The sequence below is a fragment of the Tamandua tetradactyla genome, chromosome 7, assembly GCF_023851605.1.
Source record: "Tamandua tetradactyla isolate mTamTet1 chromosome 7, mTamTet1.pri, whole genome shotgun sequence".
Taxonomy (NCBI): domain Eukaryota; kingdom Metazoa; phylum Chordata; class Mammalia; order Pilosa; family Myrmecophagidae; genus Tamandua; species Tamandua tetradactyla.
In genome coordinates this window covers 131,489,279-131,512,085 of record NC_135333.1, presented here as the reverse complement: position 1 = coordinate 131,512,085, position 22,807 = coordinate 131,489,279, and the positions used below count along the sequence as shown (strand labels likewise).

The window sequence follows — 22,807 nt, the reverse complement described above, 5'->3', positions numbered from 1 at the left end:
AAAGTGTTATTGGTTCTGTAACTATTTAAACAGAAGAAAAGGACTAAGAGGTGGAAGCTGCATTTGGGAAGCAAACTGCACTTTGTAAAAAGAAGAACTTTCCACCAATGACAGCTGTCCAAACTTCCTTGTGAAGGATTAGACTACTTGGCACTCTCAAGATTCAAACAAAAACCCAATGACTCCTTGTCTGATACTGTGGATCGGGGAAGAAGCTGAACTAGTTGATCTTAAAATCCGTTCCACTTCTGACATTCTCCAACACGAAGAACAGCTTAGAACAGACTCTTGCTCATAGAAAGGAATATCTTTTTCCCTTTAGTACTTCTACCCTGACTTTAAAGATGTTTTGGATTATTTGTCCAAAATACAAAATATAAAAAACAAATGTCTCAAAAGGAGAGAAAAAACTTAAAACAAACATCTCTAGAAGTAAAATTGCAGGAAGTCATCTTTTCACCTTACCTATTCAATCCCTCCTGTCCCACTGGCTTACTTATCTCTGGATAGTGATATACCTCCTACATACATTTGGATCAGTAGTCTCCAAATGCTTTTGATGGCACACCCCGTAAAAAAAAGATGATCATAATCCCAACATGTGTCTATTTCTATTTTTATAAATTATGAACATGTATTACTGAGCAGCTATGTTTTTTGGGTATTATATACACACAAAAAAAATTATACACAGTAAAAAATACATAGCATATCCAGCACATCACTGTGTGTCTTGTTCTTCACTTTGTAAACCTGACAGATCATTCATTTCTTTCTTACCTGGGTCATCAAGACCTCTTAATTTCACCTCTTTCTCCATATTGTACAAGGTTTCCATTCCCAAGGTCAAGGACAGGACTGAAGTCTTCAACATGCCACTGAAGAGTATGAAAAGACTTTTAAACTTTAAACTCAGGATTTTCTAATCTATGTTGCATACTCATATTTCACCATAATACCCTCAATGGCTCTCCACTGCCCACAAAGTCTAAACTGTTTATACGGCATTCAAGCAAGGCATATATAATAGAATGGTTGTAATCTCACTAGCTATGTCACTTCTAGCTAATGAACTTTCCTTAGTTTTCTAATTGGTAAAATGGAGTTGGCAGTGTCTACCTCATATGTTCCTTGTGAGATTTAAACAAAATAATGCATATAAAAGTACACTAACCCTGTCAAGTACATAATACATGCCCAACTGCTACCGTCTATTATCAGCATTATCTTCCTATTCTTATCTTCTTCTGTTACTCTACTTAAAGCAATTACAACACTAAGCTGTTTCCTAAAAAAGGAAACATATTAGAATTACTGGAGCCTTTCTTCAACGTGGAATGTCCTTCTCCTTTTCCCTTTCCTTCCCTTCCTGGAGAACTCCTACTCATCCATCAAGGCCTAGTTCAAATGTCTCCTCCATGACTCTGTATTTGTGCTCCCTGGGAAGAACCAGTATCTTCCTCCATGATGTTCCCATAAATTTAAGCCACCTCTAACACACGACAAACTCAATCTTTGTTTATTTCTCCATCTTTAAAGTTAGGACCTGTTTTACTTGTTATTCATTCAACAAACACTGCCTGAGCAACTATTACTATAAACTGCTATAAGACATATCAGGAACTGGGATAAAACCAAATTCCTGCCCCGGGGAATTCTACAGTTTAACAAAAAGGTATTCAATAGCTGTTTGTTGAATGAATCCAGCGTGACTGTAAAGAACTTAAATCAGCGACCCATAATCAAATGTTTCAATCCTGTTAACAACAGAGTCACATCCTAAGCATTTTTAATTTACTAGAATATAACTACATGTCTATGTGTATTTGGAGGGGAAGAAGGATAGAAGGAAAAATCTTATTTTTCCCCTCTTTCAACTAGACCGTGGCCACACAGAGTGAGAGGTCACAGCCTATATGTAAAGAGAGTTCACTTCTAGCTTACAGGCTTTTATGGGGACGGTTCTTAGTGATTTTCAAGGGCAAGTCTGTTTACCTTTTCTCTTTATTGTCTGATTTGAGGTCCTAACCCTCAACTAAGTTTTACTTCTCATATAACTATTGCTAAAGCAATTTCACAAACTGAAAGCAAACCTAGGATTTAAAACAACCAAATAAAAGCTCTCATAAAACATAATAAAATGTCCTATTTATACAAAAACTCCCGTCCTCATACTAACTTGAATTCACCATTATGCACAAAACAACTTGCAATTCAGTTGTTTCAGAACTAGCTGTCAAGCCAGCTGAATGGACCTAAAAGTTGGTGGTGACAGGAGGAAACCGAAATGTGCTAATGGAGATCCTAAAAAGGGTGCATGGCCCTGTGTGTCCGTTCCCTTAGTTCAAAATCACATACAGACTTGCACAGAAACTGAAGTTTTATTCCTCAAAGGCTAATCAGGTTCCTATTTTAGTTTTCCATTTGCCAGGGTGTGATGTGAAAAGGCTCTTTATAACTTGAGAACATTAACAAAATATAAAAATGGGGGGAGGAGGAGGAAGGTAAGAAGCCGGGAGCTGCATGTATTTTCTATAACCTTAGTTTAAATTGCCATGATTTAATGTCCATTTACAGGAACTGAGGGCAATGATAAGACAGGTAAAGATCTTAGGGAAATTGGGAGGAAAATTAGCATCTAAATTGGCTAACTTAAAGAAGTCACAAAATTGCTTTGAGTTTTACAGCATTGGTCTCCAAAGTGGGTCCGCGGCATAACATTTACGGGGGAACCTGTCAGAAATGCCAGTTCTTTGGGGTAGGGACAGACTGCTTTGAACAAGTCCTTCAGGTACTTCTGAGTTGTGCTAAGTGGTTCTAAACGAAGTCCGAACAACATTCAAAGAGGAAGAACAACAAGAAAAAGAATGAAGTCTTCAGTAAAACCATAAGAACCAAGCTACAAAAATACAACTTTTTTCCCAGAAGAAATCAAGATTCGGGTGGGGCTCCTTCACTTGGGGAAAAAAACAAGGCCTTTTGGTGGGAATAAATGGGCACTAAATTTAGCAAGATTATCCGAGTTTAGGACTTTTTAAATCTTTCAACCCGAAGTGCCTTTTCTATTACATACAAAGAAACGTTTCCACCATGAGTTTCTTCATCAAAGAATCCATTGTGATAATAATAAAACAACGATTTATTAGGATGTAATTGTTGAACAAAACCTACAGGCATTTATCTGAATGGACATAAACTCTGTTCATTAAGACAAAGATGGCCATCACTTCTCCTAACTTTTTTTGGAAGTTTAAAGAAAGTGAATGAAACAAAATCTAAGCATTTATCATTTTATAAGGAGGAGTTCTTAAGTGGCTCTGCAGAATGGCTGAAAGCACAGGTTGAACAACACTGACAGCTGTATAATCTTGGGCAAATTACTTAAATTCTTTTCTTTTCCTTTTTTTTTTTGTTTCATTTTACCCAGCTGCAAGGTGACACCTATATGATCTCCCTCAGAAGGAGCCCACTCTAAATGCTAGCTGCTGGTACTGTAGGCAGGCATAATAATAACCCCAGGCAGCATTTATATTGTAATTAGTGGATGTTTATACACTGCACCGGACATTTCACATGAGGTCACTAGTATCCTTCTGGACCCAGGTTTTCTTTTTATTTATTATTAGGGGAGACTAGATCTTAGCCAAAAAACAATCAAATTATAAAAGGCTTCAATGGCACAGTGAATACCAATAGGTGAATACAGAGGAGAAATGAGAGCTAAATCATGGAAGATCGACTCTGGTAGAGAACAGTCAATGAGTGTCTGCATCAGGTGTTCCTCAGGAAGGGTGCTGACCCACTCAAAAGGAGGAAAGGACCAAAAGGTACATGAATATGTTTAAATACACCCACACAAATATGTATACATACCATATATATCCTATCTGGAAGTAAATGAGATTATACATTTGACAACTATCTAGAATAACTGTTGGTTCTCTTCATTTAGTTTGGCAGAGGATGTATTTTCGGCAACCCTTAATGAACAACTAGTGCAGATTAATGGTACAGCAATCTACATCTATAGTTGCAATCATACACACAGAGAAAACAGAATTCATTAGCGTTCAAGGTTCTCCAACAACGATGCAAGAAACTGTAAGGAAGTGCTTCTCTGTTGATAAATGTCACAGGAAGGCTAACAATACAAATCTTTGAAGACTGTACCCAGTATAGCTTCTGGATGTTGCCTAAATATCTCCCATTGCTTTTCTAAAGAACAATTAAAATCCAGATTTTCAGTGTGGATTTCAGTGTGTAAGGTATAAATCTATTATGTGAGTCAACCTCTTTAGAGACGACTAAGTGTTAAGTTATATAAGAAAAAAATTAGTCAGTAGTTAAGATCACAGCTTCTGGTAGTAGATAATAATAATAATGGATAGTGGTTCACTTTTATTAAGCCCTTAATACATGCCAAGAACAGTGCCAATCTCTTCAGAGGCTTGATCTCATTTACCTCTAAAAACAATATTATAAAATAGATACAATCATCATTCCCATTTTTAGATTAGAAAATTTAGGTTTCAAAGGAGCCACAATTTGGATTGGATTTATCTACACCATGCTGCCTCTGACTCTCTAAAGGGAGTTCTGAACAGGAAGCCAAATCATTGAAACTAAACGACAGGGTTAGTCATGGGTGAATGTCATCACCATTTTCATTTAAAGGACAGCCTTACCTCTAAACAACAACAAAAAAAGATCTCCAAGTAAAGGAATACTACTCAGCCATTAAAAGGATGAGGCAGATCTATATTTATATGAAATGGTAGAGACCAGTGCTATCCAAATGAAGGTCTGGGAATCTTTTGTTGCAGATCCATAAGGAGATAAAGAGCTTGTGCTGGAATCTAAACCATCCCATCACTTAGCACTGTTTAGTTTAGCTGCTTTTCTTTTGCAGCAAGACTTTCTGAATAAAGGAAGCATTGTCACAATTTACCTTATCGAAACACAGATTGGTAACAAATAGTTTCCTGAGGAGCACTGGTCTAAGGATAAACTCCAAGAAGGACAGACAGAGATACATTGTTGTGCAAACAGTAAAAGCCTATACTCTGCTTAGCAAAACAGAAAAGCTTCGTATATACAAATGAATTAAGTAGTGATATTTAAAAAGAAAGAGAAAGAGAGCCACTGCAGTTTTGTTGTAAGGCCTTGGTGATTTGTGGCTCCTGGCTGCTTGCTGAGGGTAGCCCACCAGACACATGCTGTTGCTGTCCTCAGTAACCCAACTGCAGAATTCTGCAAGGTAACTGCCCCGGAGCCACCTTCAGCCAGTGACAGCAGGAACTGGTGAGAGAACACCCTGGAGAAGTTCAAGACTTACCTGGTTTCTCAGGGAGCTCCCCAGGGACCAAGCCTCAGGCAGTCCACCCAACCACACACCCTTCTAATAAAGTAAATAAATAAATTAGAAGTCTATATAACTACTCTGTAAATAACCACATTTGTTCAATAAATAGATAAATCTTATCATTAAAAATACAAATGATGTCACCAGCAGGAGGCACTCTAAACAACTTGGAGTGGCTGTGTCTGGAAAGGGGGGAGTGTCTATTTTCTGCCTTACCAATTCTGTACTTTAGCCATCAAATTCCTTGCACCATAAAAGTTACATAAGTGGGATTTTTTTTAACAGAAAAAGTTTTATTTTCCCAGTCCAAATATTTTTTTAATTAACTAAAGACCATATTTTATTCAGATTTAATTAGTTTTTAGCTAACGTCCTTTTCCTGTCCCAGGAGCCTGTCAAGGATGCCACATTATACTTAGAATCCTCTTGACTCCTTATTCTCTTATAGTCAAAAGTTTACTATTATTGCTTCCAGAGCCCAAGTTTACGAAAGTGGCCATACACTTATATTTTCTGAGTGCCTGGGTCAGACAGTGGGTTCATTAAACACTCTACTTGTCTCAACAATGCTCTGAGGTAAGTACTATTATTATCACCATTTTACCAGGAAATCGAGGCACTGTGAGATTAAGTAATTTGCCCAAGGTTACATACATGAAAACTGGCTAAACCAGGATTCAGACCCCCCAACGCCTGATTCCTGAGGCTACTAAACTGCTCTAAACCGCTTTGCTATCTAAAATATGTATAAATCTGTGCAATTGTGCTCATTTTAGAGTGTTATATGGCATTTGAAAATGGAGCATGGCATTAAGAGAATGTCAGAAATATCCAAAAGATGAATGACCATAAACACAATTAAAATCATTTTTCACTGTTTCACAGGGCATAAAGCTTTTGTACATTATTTCACAATTTAATTCTGAGTCTGCTGGAGGAAATGAGGTGCCTGAAGAGAAAGAGCTTAAATTACAGGCCTAAATGTAGAAGAATATACTTCTCAGATCCAAAGAACAGGTATTTATTTGTAGATCAGGTAATTGGAGAATACAGAAAAATATGTATAATTAAAACTAAACTCTAGAAAAACAGAGTCTGGAAATCTTTCAAATAAAGTTTTTTGGTGGTCTATTTGTGAGTTTTCATAAACATTTTCAATAAAATTGCAATAGTAGTTCAATTAAAAATGGAATGATAAGATCAACATTCAAAAATCTGTAGCATTTCTATACACTAGTAATGAACAAGCTGAGGGGGAAATCAAGAAACGAATCCCATTTACAATCGCAACTAAAAGAATAAAATACCTAGGAATAAATTTAACTAAAGAGACAAAAAACCTATATAAAGAAAACTACAAAAAACTGCTAAAAGAAATCACAGAAGACCTAAATAGATGGAAGGGCATACCGTGTTCATGGGTTGGAAGACTAAATATAATTAAGATGTCAATCCTACCTAAACTGATCTACAGATTCAATGCAATACCAATCAAAATCCCAACAACTTATTTTTCAGAAATAGAAAAACCAATAAGCAAATTTATCTGGAAGGGCAGGTTGCCCCGAATTGCTAAAAACATCTTGAGGAAAAAAAACGAAACTGGAGGTCTCGCGCTGCCTGACTTTAAGGCATATTATGAAGCCACAGTGGTCAAAACAGCATGGTATTGGCATAAAGATAGATATATCGACCAATGGAATCGAATAGAGTGCTCAGAAATAGACCCTCTCATCTATGGACATTTGATCTTTGATAAGGCAGTCAAGCCAACTCACCTGGGACAGAACAGTCTCTTCAATAAATGGTGCCTAGAGAACTGGATATCCATATGCAAAAGAATGAAAGAAGACCCATATCTCACACCCTATACAAAAGTTAACTCAAAATGGATCAAAGATCTAAACATTAGGTCTAAGACCATAAAACAGTTAGAGGAAAATGTAGGGAGATATCTTATGAATCTTACAATTGGAGGCGGTTTTATGGACCTTAAACCTAAAGCAAGAGCACTGAAGAAGGAAATAAATAAATGGGAGCTTCTCAAAATTAAACACTTTTGTGCATCAAAGAACTTCATCAGGAAAGTAGAAAGACAGCCTACACAATGGGAGATAATATTTGGAAATGACATATCAGATAAAGGTCTAGTATCCAGAATTTATAGATTGTTCAACTCAACAACAAAAAGACAGCCAACCCAATTACAAAATGGGAAAAAGACTTGAACAGACACCTACCAGAAGAGGAAATACGGATGGCCAAGAGGCACATGAAGAGATGCTCAATGTCCCTGGCCATTAGAGAAATGCAAATCAAAACCACAATGAGATATCATGTCACACCCACCAGAATGGCCATTATCAACAAAACAGAAAATGACAAGTGCTGGAGAGGATGCAGAGAAAGAGGCACACTTATCCACTGTTGGTGGGAATGTCAAATGGTGCAACCACTGTGGAAGGCAGTTTGGCGGTTCCTCAAAAAGCTGAATATAGAATTGCCATATGACCCAGCAATACCATTGCTAGGTATCTACTCAAAGGACTTAAGGGCAAAGACACAAACGGACATTTGCACACCAATGTTTATAGCAGCGTTATTTACAATTACAAAGAGATGGAAACAGCCAAAATGTCCATCAACAGAGGAGTGGCTAAACAAACTGTGGTATATACATACGATGGAATACTATGCAGCTTTAAGACAGGATAAACTTATGAAGCATGTAATAACATGGATGGACCTAGAGAACATTATGCTGAGTGAGTCCAGCCAAAAACTAAAGGACAAATACTGTATGGTCCCACTGATGTGAACGGACATTCGAGAAAAACTTGGAATATGTCATTGGTAACAGAGACCAGCAGGAGTTAGAAACAGGGTAAGATAATGGGTAATTGGAGCTGAAGGGATACAGACTGTGCAACAGGATTAGATACAAAAACTCAAAAATGGACAGCACAATAATACCTAAGTGTAAAGTAATCATGTTAAAACACTGAATGAAGCTGCATCTGAGCTATAGGGTTTTTTTTTTTTTTACTATTATTATTACTTTTATTTCTTTTCTCTATATTAACATTCTATATCTTTTTCTGTTGTATTGCTAGTTCCTCTAAACCGATGCAAATGTACTAAGAAACGATGATCATGCATCTATGTGATGATGTTAAGAATTACTGATTGCATATGTAGAAAGGTATGATTTCTAAATGTTGTGTTAATTTCTTTTTTTTCCATTAATTAATAAAAAAAAGGAATGATTTTTTGAAAGTGTGTTCATGAACACTTTCAGAGCTCTTATTATAATACTGTATCCCAAAATGTTCTCTTCAAAGGGACACATAATTCAACAAATTCTTTTTACCAAATTCTCGAAATGTAGCAGCTTTTTGTGCCACATTATTAGCAAGGAATGCGTCTCATTGTCTGTAGTACTGAAAAGAAAAATGTGAAAGGATGCAGCAGAAGATATCAGAGCAAAGTTGATGAACTCCAAGACCAGCCAAAGAAAATAATCCTGGCACTTTCTCATGTGCTCAACCTGAGCCTCCTAACAAGGGGGCCCTAATACTCCTCTAAGGACAGTCCTGCAGCAACAACCCACCTCTGGCTCTCTGAGTTCTGGACTTTCTCATGGTGCTTAATATTATAATTCGACTGAACTGTAGGAAATCAATACGAGGACAAGATTAAAGCCTAGACTGATCCTCACAAGAGAACTTTCTTGGACTGCACTGACAAATTCTCACTCAGCCGTTACCTTTGTAAAACAAAGTGAGCAAGCTAACTTCCTGCTCCTCATCTTCGAGGTTAATACTGTTTGAAGGCTTAATTCCATTTTCAAAATAGACTAATTTCACGGCGTGACTAAAATTTGGACTTGCTCAACAGAGAAAACTGTCTGACTTAAGATAAGCAGACAGCTACTGTTCTATCTTAATTGTTGGAGGTCTGAGGAAGGGAGCTGTTTTGGTAAGCAGCACCTTCAGAACAAAGTAAAAGGACAAAAGTCCAGAGCTCTTCCACAGGCCAACTGAAAAGGGCGTTAGAAATGACAGTCCAGAAACTGGTTCAGCAAGTCCCTTGAGAACAGCTGTAGCCTTGGTACATGTTGTTATGCCAGGTCGGCTATACCCCACAGTGATGCCAAGAAGCCTGGAGGGCACCACCTCCCCGATGGGGCCCAGCATTCTTAGGTCTCCACAGCCGCTGGCCCCAAGGGATAAAGTGGTAGAAGCAGTTCCAAAGGAAAAGGAAAGTTATCCCTCATCAACTGTAAGAAAGTAAGATGAGACACTGGATGATTAGCAATAGCAAGACCCCAGAGATTTTCAACATTTCAGACTGTTCACAAAAGAGTGTCTTCCTACTTTGCCCATATCAGAGCCTTTCATCGATCCTTACTACCCATTTTCAACCTTAAAATCCATATAGCCTGGATTTTTCCATGATGCAGACACAAACCTATATATGAAGAACTTAAAAGTGTTGATGTGGCACTATTTTGTTCTCTTGTACATGTATCCTCCTGAGTGAAGGGCTCTTGGGATTACATACATTATGCTGGATGGCAAGGAGCAGAAACATGTAATTTTCTTTGGAAAACAAATATAGACATATTCTTTCCAAGTAACTTAGACTACATATGCTATAGGGTACGCTTGCTAAGATAGTATTAGATAAGAGGTAAATTAAAATTAGTGTAAGTATTGCTGAGCTCAAAGGAAAAAGAAAAACACTGGATATTAGATTTCTTTTTTCTGCAGTACAGCAAAATTAGATGGACAATCCTGCATGACCTGATTGAGACTAAAATGCTGATAAAATATTTTTTAATGATTTTAAACATATCACAGAGTTTTTATGTCAGCAAAGAATTTGAAAAGCTCCAAACGATATAAAGTGTGTATGAAACAGACCAAAAGGTAGTAAGTGCCACGGAGAGACATAGGCAGGAGAAGGGCCAGGTGAAGCATGAAGCTTATAGTGTTAAGTAGCACAGTTAAGGTAGATCTTATCAAGAAATAAATCTCAAAATTAGCTTAATCAGGCCATATTCTAAGATGAAAACTCAATTAAGTTAGGAAACAGTAACATAAAGATAACTGAAATAATTCATTATATCTGGAAATCCATTCCATTATATCTGGAAATTTTAAAGCACAATTTTAACCAGACCATGATCACAGAACAAATCATTCTAGAAAATCAAATAGTACACAGAACAGAAAGATATAAAAAACACTACATTATAAAAATTTGTAGAACACAGATAAAGCCGTACTAAGAGGAACTTTAATAATCTTACATGTTTATATTGGGAAAAAAGGAAAATAATGAGCTAAGCATCCAACTTAAGAAATCAGAAAAGGATAAACAAAATGACTCCCACACACACATTTAAAAAAAAGTAAAAGAAAGGGAATAGAAAAGAGAAACTAATGAAACAGAAAGCAAACATATAATAGAGAGGACCAACAAAGCCAAACATTAATTCTTTGAAAAGATAATAAACATTCTTCTGACAAGCTCAGTCAAGAAAAGAAGGGTGAAGGCACACATACACACAACTGCATTTAGCAAGAAAAGGAGACATAACTGCAGATGCTGCAGAGACTATAAAGATAAGTTATTGGAGATAATTTTAAGTCAGTAAATCAATAACTTGAAATTTTGGAAAAATAGAAATTTTTTTGGAAAAAAACCCCAGCAAGCTCAGAAAACTTTACAGATGAGTTCTACTAACCATCCAAAAGCCAGCTAATTCCAATCTTACATGAATTCCTCCAAAGATAAACCAGTAAAAAAGGAAGCAATCCCCACTAATTTTAAGAAGCTAGTATGTCCTACTGCCATAACCAGATAAAACAATACTAAGAAAAGAAATTATGGTCTAATCTCACTCATACATACAAATTAAAATATCCTGAATAAAGTATGTGCAAACAGAATCCAGCAATGAATATACTAGAAATAAATGATAAACCAATTGGCTTTATCACATAGCAAAGTTTAATCTTAGAAAATGCGTTATTTCAATAGTCTTAGCTCAAACAATCTTAAAAATAAAACCATGAGGATTCAACATATGCAAGCAATAAATGTGTCTTAATGGGTATACACAGAAGTTTATATGGAATGGTTAAGTGTACGTTCTTCTCAAGCCCAGATGGAATACTTATAAAAACTGAGTAGGTACTACTCCAAAAACAAGACCCAACAAATTTCAAACAGTATTACTTTCAGGTCACAATGTAATTATGTTAAAACAAAAAGATAAGTTAAAGATCCCCACATATTTTTTTTTAATTCCAAAGACACACTCCTATTTGGTATCCTATGTACCTCATGGATGAAAGAAGAAATCATTAAGTTTTAAATACTTTAGAACTTAATTTCTAATAAACTTCACATATCAAAACTTGTATAATGCCTTTTATATGAAATATCTTGAATAAGCAAGTTCATAGAGACAGAAAGTAGATTAGAGGTTTTGAGGGGCTGGAGGTAGGGGGTGGGGAATGGGGGGATTTTGCTTAGTAAGCAGAGTTTCTGTTTGGGGTCATGAAAAAATTATGGTAATAGATGGTGGTAATGGTAGCACATATTGTGAATGCCACTGAAAGGTATACTTAAAAATGGTTAAAATGAGCAATCCTGTGTTATATGTATATTGCCAAAATTAAAAAAAAAAAAACTTGTGTTATGCAGCAAAATGGTACTTCAGGGGAAATTCATTATCATAAATATTTACTAGGAAAGAACAGATATTTTACTAGAAATTAATGCTTATACTAAAAATAGTTATATTAGAAATAATGAATATGTTAGAAAAGAAAGTTTATTCTTCAAATGTAGATATTAAAAATGAGGAAAGTATAAAACATTATATTTTAAAAGATGCTTATGTTCTGCGCTTTTATTAGAAAAGATATTTATCGCCTTAAACGCTTATAACAGTAAAAAGGATGAAAATTATTGAGTTATGTATCCAATTTAAGAAAACAGAAAGAACACTACACATTCAAAGAATATTAGAAAGGTGATACTAAAGATAAGCACAAACATCAATAAAATGGGAAACAAAGACTGAGAAAAATAGACAAATCCCTGCTAATATTCAGCAAGAAAAAGAGATAAAGCAAAAATAAACATTGCTGTGTAATATTTTAAAGTCAATCCAGATTAACCTACTTTTTAAAATAAGAGAATACTATTTTCAACATTATGTTAGTGATTTGAAACTTCATACAAAATGGAAAAATTTCTAGAAAAATATATATCAAAACTAACTGCAAAAGAAATAGAAAGCTTAAATAATCCTTTAACTATTTTAAATATATATTTAAATGCTGACTAGCTCTTAAAAAACACTTCACACAAAGAAAGCATTAGACCCAGATAAAGAGTTCTACCAAACTTTCAAGAACCAGAATATTCCAAAATTCACAAATTCTTCCACAAAATAGAAAAAGAAGTAATATTCTCTAACTCATTCTGTGAGTTGGTAAAAGTTAGATATGAACCCAGGCAAGGACACTTACATAGAGAAAATCCTAGGACAAAAATACTAAACAAAATGTTAACAAATTGAACCCAACTGTTTATAAAAATTTATATATATAAAGGGGGGTGCAAGGGTAGTTCAGTGGTAGAATTCTCGCCTGCCAGGTTCAATTCCTGGCCCATGCACTTCCCAAAACAAACAAGCAAAGAAAGAAAGAAAAAAATTCAATGAATGGTGCTGCAATAATGGGATACCTACATAGAAAAAAAATGAAATGTGACCCCTGCCATACAGCATATAAAAAAAAAAAATAAAGAAAAAATTATATGTATATATAAATCCAAGCTTTGATTTCTGCAATAAATATAAAATCTAAGTGAATAAGTGCCTCATCTTCTACTTTACTTCATGAAAATGTAAAAATAAATCACTGTTGAAAAACAGTTGTAATAAATGAGGAGGTTGGATAGAAAATGTTTAAAGTCCATCATAGTTATAAAGTTTCGATTTATACTCTAACTTGTTGCTTTTTTCTATTCTAGAATAGATGAAAGAACATTAAATGTAGACAAAGATTCCATATTAGTGACTTTTAATTTCCCTATTGCAACCTATGGCATGATGTGCGGTCATGAAATTGAATTAGCATTTCTTCATGTTCCATCTGCTACCAAAATATACTATTCGTATCCAGGCAGCAGAGTGATCAAAGAACAACAGATTCTCTTGGCACTTGTTGTACATATTGCATGTAGATGAGTACCGGGCCTTCCTTATGAAAATACTGCAAATAATAGCTGTCACTTTTTAGCAACAACCAACTAGATAGCATGCACTATTAAAAACAAACACAACTTCTAATCCATGAGCTCAATCTCACAAAATGTGTCTTGATTCTTTTGGGTCCCATATGTGTAGCTCCACAATCTATTTGTTGCAAAATACAAAAATTACAGATTGCTGAAATCCACAGACAATCCCCAGACCTTCTGTTAGCCATTTGTTTCAATCTCATCCACTGTTAAGTGTTTGTCAGAGACGTTAAAGAATAGCACAATCAACTGGTTGGAGTAGCATACCATTTTCCAGACAAGCTTTCTTTTTAATGGCCCACACAAACAAGAGACTTATTTTTCTTAATTCTAAGTCTTTAGGAAATTGAACATCATGCATGAAATGGTCATTCTCTCTCCTCCTAGTTAACGTGCTACTTTTAATTATTGCTCAGGTTCCTTTTGTCTCTTATTTTAGCCTATGCATTCTTCAACTACTTGCGTAATTTCCAATCCCCCGACCCTTCACAATTCTCTGCTGTGTACTTCTCTGTGAACATGATTTTGATCATTAACTTTCTGAATTCTCTACTGCATTATATTTTAATTCTCTGAAAACTCAACTGATACGCAGTGGTTTCGAATTTGTTATGAAAAAAGTGAAAGTAAAGATCACTCCCCCCCAAAACAGGGCAGTTGAAAGAAAACACAAGAAGCTTGACATTTTTAAAAAGTGATTAATACAAATAGGCATGGCATCTTCAACTAGAAGCATAGATTTTTTTATGGTTGAAAGAATCCAAACTCCTTATTTCGCAAGTAAGAAAAGCAAAACCCAGATAGACTGGGTGACTTGCTCTACCTGATATACATCTAACTAAAAATATTTATGGAAGTATACATAAAATTACACATTATCACATGTATAGTTCTTTTCACAGTTGAAAACAGCACCATGAAGACTATTTCCAAAACCTGCCCAGGAAGCCACAGTGACAAAATTCCACATCTAGAGTTATTTCTTTAGACAAAAAATATTACCTTAGAAAGTCTGTATTTAATTGCATCTGTTAACAGGGAAAGGGGAGAGAAAAGGAAAGGGCACGCACCAGTTTGAAAGTATTATGTTTCCCAGAAAAGCCATGTTTTAATCCTGATCCAATCTTGTGGGAGCAGCTGTTTCTTCTAATTCTGATTCAATACTGTAGGTCGGAATCTTTTGATTAGGTTATCTCAGAGATGTGATATGCCCAATTGTGGGTGTGACTTTTGATTAGATAGACATGTGACTCCACCCATTCCAGGTGGGTCTTGATTAGTTTACTGGAGTCCTTTAATGGAGAAAACATTTTGTAGAGTCAGAAACTACAGAAAGGATAGAAAGAGAGCCAACAGATTGAGCAGAGACAAAGATGTTTGGAGATACTTGGAACCCAGCAGATGTTGTTGTGTGCTTTCCCAAGAGATGTTAAGCAAGCCAGAACCCGGAGAGAGCCAAGGGAAGCCAAAAGATGAGAGCTAGCCCCAGAGAAGGAAAGAGAGGGACCCCCATAGAAACAGACACTGAAAGCAATGGAGTCCAGGAGCAAGGGACCAGCAGATGCCAGCCATGTTGACCTCCCAGCTGACAGAGCTGTTCCAGACCCATCAGCCTTTCTTGAGTGAAGGCAACCTCTTGCTGGTGCCTTAATTTGAACACTTGCACTTCCTTAGGACTGTAAACTTATAGCTTATTAAATTCCCTTTTGAAAAGCCGCTCCAGTTCTGGTATATCACATTCCGGTAGCTTGCAAACTAACATAGGGCAATCAATACTCCAGATTGTGTTCTCAATCACATATAGTCAAAAGGACTCTATATAAAATATATAAAAGGTACAAAATCATATATAGTCAAAGGGACTCTTGAAACTATTCGTACACCTAGGTTACCCATAGAGTCCAATATATGTGGCTTTACTCATTAAGAACAGATTTGTCTTCTTTTAATGAATCCAACACAGTCAGGTTTTTCTTCAGCAATAGATCAGTTCACAGTTTCCTTTATTTATCATCAGAAGGAGGTGGCTGGAATTTAAGGGGTAAGTTGCTCTAAAAATACAGATTTTTAAACAATGGATTCATATTCTGTGGGGTTAAGATGCTCACCCTTGGAGAGGCACCCAAGAAATGAACCTGCATTAGAAAGCTAGAGTCCTGTCTTCCACGTTATCCTTACTGAGGGACCTACTCTCACGCACAGGACAGCTGTCCTCATGCACTATCATCTCTCTCCCATTCTTTCTTAGTTTGCCTTTAAGTACAAGTGAATTTGTGCCATTAAATGTGTATATGATATTACTCCATTATACTACTCTATCTCCATATTTGTATATGGATGTAATTATCCGGGTCAGGCACCAGATGTGTAAGTTTTGCTGGGAGACACAGATAAAGTCTGGATATAGGCCCTGATGAGAAGGGGAAGTCAGGCGGAGGGAGGTGTCATAAAGCAGCTTGAGGACTCCTGGGTATGGATAAGGGAGGTGGTAGAAGGGAATAGGGTAAAGAACACTTTGTGGGAAATGGAATTAGTTCCAAAAATAACAGCCAGAATGCTCAAAAGTCTTTCTTTGGTTAAATTTGAGAGACACATTTTAAACTTTGCAACTCATCTCATTTTACTGATTTTTAATCAAGGTATAGGGACTATGCTTCCAAGCATACAAGTAACCACATAATCACAGAATTCATACTTTGGAAGAAATTAATCAAGAGAATAGTTCTCAGATAAAGACATGACATGGTCAAATGACCTTAGAGCAGAGACAACTAAGCCAGCACTTGGAAGTAAATTCTGCTAGTCAGTGTTTCCGGCAGCAGGAAAACCAGACCACCACCACTTCAAGAAAAGCCACAAAGAGCCATATGGAAAAACTGCACTGAGAAATAGTGACTGTGAAGACGAGTCCTACATTGCAAAGAAATTCTTAAAAGAAAGGTTACAATTCATTAGAAAGTTTACCTGGGTCTAAGGAAAGAATTACTCCTCTGCTAATACAACATCCATATTTGTATAACCAATTCCTAGAAGTACAAATAATTCCACATAGATAAAAATCTGTGTTTACTGAACAATGTTTACTTAACTCCATCAGAGGGGTTAACCAAAAGAAAACATTAGGTCCATGAGCTTGCACATTGCATTTGCTGGTGGCCATGATGAGTTGGTCCAGAGTCACACTCGGGTGATACTGGATTCCCCCACCAGTTCATCTCCCTGGCAGGTTCACAACTTGACCACACAAAAGAACACACAGGCAGACCACGGTGGCTCAGCAGGCAGAGTGCTTGCCTGCCATGCCGGAGATCTAGGTTCGATACCTGGTACCTGCCCAAGCAAAAAAAAAAAGAAAGAAAGAAAGAAAAAAAAAGCAACTGCAAAAAAAAGAAAAGAGAACATGCAGCCTGCACCTGCCTTTCCCAAGACAAGTACAGTAATGCCTTCCTCAGTAGTCTTTTCATACGACTGTATATATGCAAATCCAGGTGTCTACATAGTAATCTTTAACTTCACACTGAATATTCCAAAGAATAGCAGAGATCTTCACACTCCATCTATTGTCTCAATCAGGAAAGGTACTTCTAAGACACCACAAAAGAGAAAGGAAAAAAAAAAAGCTACAAACACACATATGTATTAAACACCTCAGCAGGAGCACAATATACCCGTACTAAAGAAAATATTTTTTTAGCCACAAGGCACAGAAAACAAAAACGCTTAATTGCACTTAATTAGTTAATATAAATGGACTGGAACTACTATTCAAATATTCAAACCTTCATTTTTACATTCAGGTGATTTTTAGCAAACGATAAGGCAATATTCCCACTTGCATGTGAAATACGGCACTGAATCCTGGCCGATTATAAAGGAGGAGTCAGATTCCACTAGTCCCTGTGTGGTGCAACTGCCAGGCTTTGAGCGAGCTATTTTTTTTTTTAAAGGGGGCTCACTTTAATGAATTAATAGTGAACGGTGTAAACGTCTGAAATGGCCAGCACTCAATGAAGCTCTAAACCACTCCGTGTCCAGACTTTAGAAAAATGACTCCTTAAATACATTATGCCGTTATCATGGTATCATTTAAAAGAAAGATGACGATGATGATGGTGATGGTGATGGAGATGATGATAACTGAATAGGGACTATCACCACACCACTGCCTACCTCCCCATGTAAGTTGTCCGGCGGGGGTGGTTAAGTTAAAGCCAGTTCTCTTCCCACTGAACCACTGAAGGTATGGGCTGGCAGCGCGAGAAAGACACCCAGGTTTCAGGTCCCAGTGCGTTCACGGATCTAGGACTAGGGTTGGGATTGGGACTGGCTTGTACAAAGCTCAGGACGGCTCAGCCGGGCGCTGGAGCTGCCCCTCGCTGCCCCTCACCACCCTCCTCCAACACAGACATCAAGTTAGAAATGCAACTCCGCGAGCACAACGACAAGAAGGCACACAAAAGGAGCAAGGCAGCCGCTCCCATCCTTACCTTTGACTTGACTTTCATACTCGGCTATGATCTCTTTGTCCTTTTTGAATCTACTCGGGGTGGACATTATCCAGCTGTTTCGGGTTTCCTTTCAATGGGCAAGTTCTGTTCAGTGGTCACAAACCAGTCTCTTTGGAGAGGCAGAGAGTTGTACTCCCACACGCCGGGAACCCAGGGCAGCACCGGCAGGAGGTGAAAGAGAAGAAAGGAGCGAGCCGAGGGCTAGATTAACCCGGGTGCAGGCACCATCTCCTCAAAACTGAGCCGCCGTCGGTGATCCCGGGAGAAGCCGGGGCTTGGGGCCGGAGAGGCCAGGCGCGCAGGCAAACTCCAGCGAGCGAGCGGCGGGGGGCGTCTCCCTGCCCACCCCACCCGGAGCTCGGCCACTTCCTCTACGACCGCTGGGCGGACGCGGGGCTCGCGCCGGCGCTCTGCACCATTGTTAGACACCCGCACCCGGCGCCCGGGTCAGGGCCAGTTGAGGAGGGCGGGCGCGGGAGAACGCGTCCAGCTCAGGCGCCTCGACCCTCCCTTCCTGCCTCCAGCCGCCGGGGCGCTCGCTGCTCCCGCCGGGGCTGGGGTTGCTGCTGCCGCGGCCGCCGTTCCTCCGCCTGCAATCACGGCTACTCTGGCCCGGGCAGGCACAAGAAATCGCAATCCTAAAGCGGGTCGTCGCTGCTGGCCGGGAGGGCGGCGGCTGCGACGTTCTAAAAGCGCCCTGTGGCCGCAGCCCCGGCGGAGTTTAGGTCTCCAGAACCCGCGCGGCTCCAGGCTCCTTTGCCACGGTGCGCCGAGGCAGCCTCTTTCTCTTGGTCCTCTTTTCCGCTGCTGCCCCCAGGAGGCCGTCGGTGACAGGCGCACTCGCACACGCACCAGGGACAGCCGCGCCCCCGGCGGCCGCAAAGTTGTCGGCGCGCACCAGCCGGCGGCTCTCGGGCACCGAGAAAGCGAGCGGTTTGAGGACTGCGGTGGCCTCGGCGGCCTCACGGGACTCTGCGAGACCGAGCAAGGTTCCGGGGAGGGGGCCGCGCTCTAACCCCTGCCCTTCTCCGCCCTCGCCCCCGCCCTCGCTCGGTGAGGAAACCCGGGCTCCTTGGGAAAGATGGATGCCTCTTGTGGCCAACCGCAGCCCGGCCCCGCGCGCTGAACCCCGGCGGCAGTGGGCGGCGCCCCGGGCACCTCCCCCCACGGTACTCCTCTCCGCCCGCCGGCCGGGATCGCGGCTGGGGCCGCTGCTGGAAAACCCCTTCTCGACCAGGGGGGCCTCTTTGGCTCGAAGATGGGGGCTCTGGGTGGGGCTCATTTCAGAATCCAGTCGGAAGTGCATATTTGGATGTCTCGATGACAGAAAGGCATGTGACTCCAAGATGTTGGATCCCAGTAGGAAAACTGGAGTCTGATTTGAGAGCTACTTGGATTTTAAAAATCAAAAGAGGGCGAAGCTCTTGTTGAATCCAAGCTGAGAAAAAGATCCAGAACTATATTTTTCCCCATTCTAAAAGTAGCTGGAAGAGCTAGGATGGTGGAAGAGGCATGGTGTGTTAATAGGCCACACTTAGCACACCACTATCTTTTTAACGATCACTTTTCTCACCTGAGTCCTTTCAAATCACTTTTCAAATATTATGGACATGATTTATCAAAATGATGTGCCCCGAGGGGTGTCCAATTTCAAAATGTTTTCCTGGCAAAATCCAAAGGATAGGGTCTTTTAGACTTTGCTCATTCATTCATGTATCCAGTGATAAACGTTCCAGTAAAGCTATGGGCAAAACACCAAGATAGGAAACTAGGGATTCAAAAATTAGGATCCTGCCTTAAAGGATCTCACAGTCTATTGTTGCATAAATAAATAATTATAGGCAGTACAATAAAGCTGGAAGAGAGAGAAATACTCCCACCTTTGGGAGCCTTGAGGAAGGAAAAACGAATTGCAGAAGAGGTTTGGTGAGTGAGGGTACAGGGAGGCGGTATTTGAACAAACTGTACTTAAAGAATGAAGGTAGTAGTTTGTCACCTTTGGGAAGGAAAGGGTTGCATTTTCCAGTGAAAGAAGGAGCAAAATACTCTGGAGGAATTGCAAATAGGGTTTTAAGATGTCCTTCACTAAAACACCAGACCTCTCATAGGAGGTGAAAATGTTTCATTTAAAAATAATATATGCATATTTTAAATTGGTAATGCGATTACGCTGTTTAATTATGCTTTTTGAATTTAACTTTTTAGCGAGCCTTTTTACTTTATAACAGAATTCTCTTACAAACTAAACATTTTATTTTTTAAAGTTTTGGGTTTTTTTTTTCCATCTTACCGCATAGGAGGCTATCATATGAGACCCCCTGGCTGCATTAGTTTCACGTGGTGCTGTCTTATGTGAGGATAGGATGAAAAACCAGATTATCCAAAGCAGAGGTTGGAAAGGAAGGTCAGGGCCAGCTGGGAGAGGCCTCCAGTGTACCCTGGCTGAGTGGCTTGGACTTAGTTCTGCAGACAGCAGGGAGCCTTTTAAGTAGAGGAGTGTCATGATCAGATTTGAGTTTTATAGAGATAACTGTTGGCTGTGTGGAAGGATAAATAGAGAGAGACCAGAGGCAGGCATACCAGTTAGGTGATAATCAGTAGTCAAATCTAAACATGTGATTCGTATCATCCATGATGTGATTGGGATTTATTTCATCTTTGTACCTGGCAAGTACACCTTGGCAGCAGAAGCTGCAGTCCCAAGAAATGAATTGTTGGCTGAGTCTTGAAGTGAATCACGATGGTAAGGACTAGATTCAGAGACAACATGCTAAGGAGGGAATCTTGGCTCTGCCACTTCCTGGGTGACCTGGTAAAAGTTATTGTACCTCAGGGGTTGCGTGGGTAGTTCAGTGGTAGAATTCTTGCCTGCCAGGTGGGGGACCCGGGTTCAATTCCCGACCTATGCACTTCCCAAACAAATAAACAAAAGAAACCAACAAAAACAAATAAACCGAAATTCAGCAAATGGTGCTGCAATAATGGGATACTCACATGGAAAAAGAATGAAATGTAACCCCACCATACAGCATACAAAAAAAAAAAGTTGTACCTCTCTAAACCTCAGTTTCCTCATCTGTAAAATGGGTTCCTGCCTAGCTCCTGCACATGCTTTAAGCACCTACTGGGAAAATCCATTAAAAGGACTTAAAGGTCATTGTATATACTCAGTGAATGTTAACTATTAGTAATATTATTACTATCATTATTATTACTTAAGTTTTAAATCTTCTTCAATAGAAATCTATTTAAAATTAAAGATAATATCTTAAATATCTTTGATTTCATCATAATGCCAGTAAGACAATAAATTTTGCTGGAATGTTTATGTTAATGTGTTATTGATATCAGCATGCCACCATTTTGTTGTTGTTAAAACTGGGTACTGGCACTAAACTGAGCATTTTACCTATATTCTCACAAGAACCCTGCAAAGTAGAATCTATTATGTTCATTTTACAGATGAGAACCTGGAGGCAGGAAGGTTAAGTAAATTTTGAAAGATCACAGTAAACATGTAAAGGTTTGGCTGGGGCAGAACCCACATCTGCCTGCCTCTAGCCTGGTTGCTTTTTCTAGTCCTCTACTCTGCCTCTTATGGTATATGGCTCCTTCAAGCTTGTGGAAGCAGGTTTAAATATCATAAAATGTTTTTGACAAATTCATGGTTTTCTGTGGGTGAACTGTCTCAGCTTTGCTTTTCTGGTCTAGTATCAGCGTAATCAACAAATCAATTATAAAAACTATACTTATAATTTCCTTTTCAAACTCTCCTTGTCTTTTCCGTATTTCAGAGCCCACTTTGCCTCATAAAGCTGGATATGGAGAATGCCTATGACTTTAAAAAGCAGAAAGCCAGAATGACCCAGGTTTGGGGAGCCAAGCTAACGGATGCTATTTCTTACTCTTTTCTCTGTGACTTTGCACCACCTTGTGGTAGTTATGGCATGGCAATGACTGCACCTTAGCCCCCAAACTCTTCACGACTCTCCCACTCTTTTGGGGTGTAGTATGAGAAATTTCGATACCTGACAGTGGGATCGCCACTGCATATTAAGCTACCATGTTATCCGGCATTTTCCTTTTAGAACCATTCTAATGTATTAAGCTTCTCAATTCCTATAAAATAAAGTTAATTTTACCATCTGACCATTTACCCTGGGAGTCAGTCATAGGAGGTGCCTGGGTCTTTGCAGCCAAAAAATTAATCATGGACCTGAATTGCAGCAGAAATTTTTCAATAGTAAGTAATTTAAATCATTTTTTAAAAATTAAACCCAAATGTGTGAAATAGTCAATGCCAAATTCACATGAATTTTTAGCTATATTTTTCATTTCTAAGAATTTCATGTTTGTGGTAAGCAATTCTGCTACTCCCCTTCACATAAGGGATATGTTCTCCCCTGCCCTTAAGGACAGAAAAGTATATGAAGCTCTGCCAATATCCCAGATTTTATTCTTGGATCCATCCAGAACATCAGAAAACTGACTGCCCTGCACTTAACGTCTTATATTGTCTTGACTCTGTGGCACCTCTGTTTCTTCTTAAATTACATGCAGTACTGTGTCCAGAAAATTGCATTTGGGTATCATGTCTTGGAGCAGTGTTTTA

The 22,807-nt window shown here is 38.8% G+C and overlaps 2 protein-coding genes and 1 long non-coding RNA gene across 7 annotated transcripts in view; 1 reads left to right on the top strand and 2 right to left on the bottom strand.

The window, feature by feature from the left end:
- LOC143642638 (uncharacterized) overlaps positions 1 to 7,365 on the bottom strand; it is a 28,447-nt gene extending 21,082 nt beyond the window's left edge. Inside the window, exon 1 of the long non-coding RNA XR_013155770.1 lies at positions 466 to 7,365. This is a non-coding gene — a long non-coding RNA (uncharacterized LOC143642638). The remainder of the gene's footprint in view (positions 1 to 465) is intronic.
- SRGAP1 (SLIT-ROBO Rho GTPase activating protein 1) overlaps positions 1 to 19,293 on the bottom strand; it is a 387,180-nt gene extending 367,887 nt beyond the window's left edge. For 4 of the 5 annotated variants that reach the window (XM_077111280.1, XM_077111281.1, XM_077111287.1 and 1 more), the window contains exon 1: positions 18,175 to 19,292. In XM_077111280.1, the coding sequence (XP_076967395.1) occupies positions 18,175 to 18,241 (67 nt within the window). In that variant the 5' untranslated portion in view covers positions 18,242 to 19,292. Of the gene's footprint in view, positions 1 to 18,174 lie in introns of all 5 variants that reach the window. The other variant, XM_077111283.1, reaches the window with a different exon arrangement.
- On the top strand, positions 18,269 to 22,332 carry LOC143690680 (uncharacterized). Its single transcript, XM_077168277.1, has 3 exons — positions 18,269 to 18,366; positions 18,490 to 19,364; positions 21,990 to 22,332. Exons 1-2 carry the CDS (start codon positions 18,269 to 18,271, stop codon positions 19,208 to 19,210), a joined length of 819 nt encoding a protein of 272 aa, XP_077024392.1. The 3' UTR covers positions 19,211 to 19,364; positions 21,990 to 22,332.
- Positions 22,333 to 22,807: the final 475 nt, after the last annotated feature.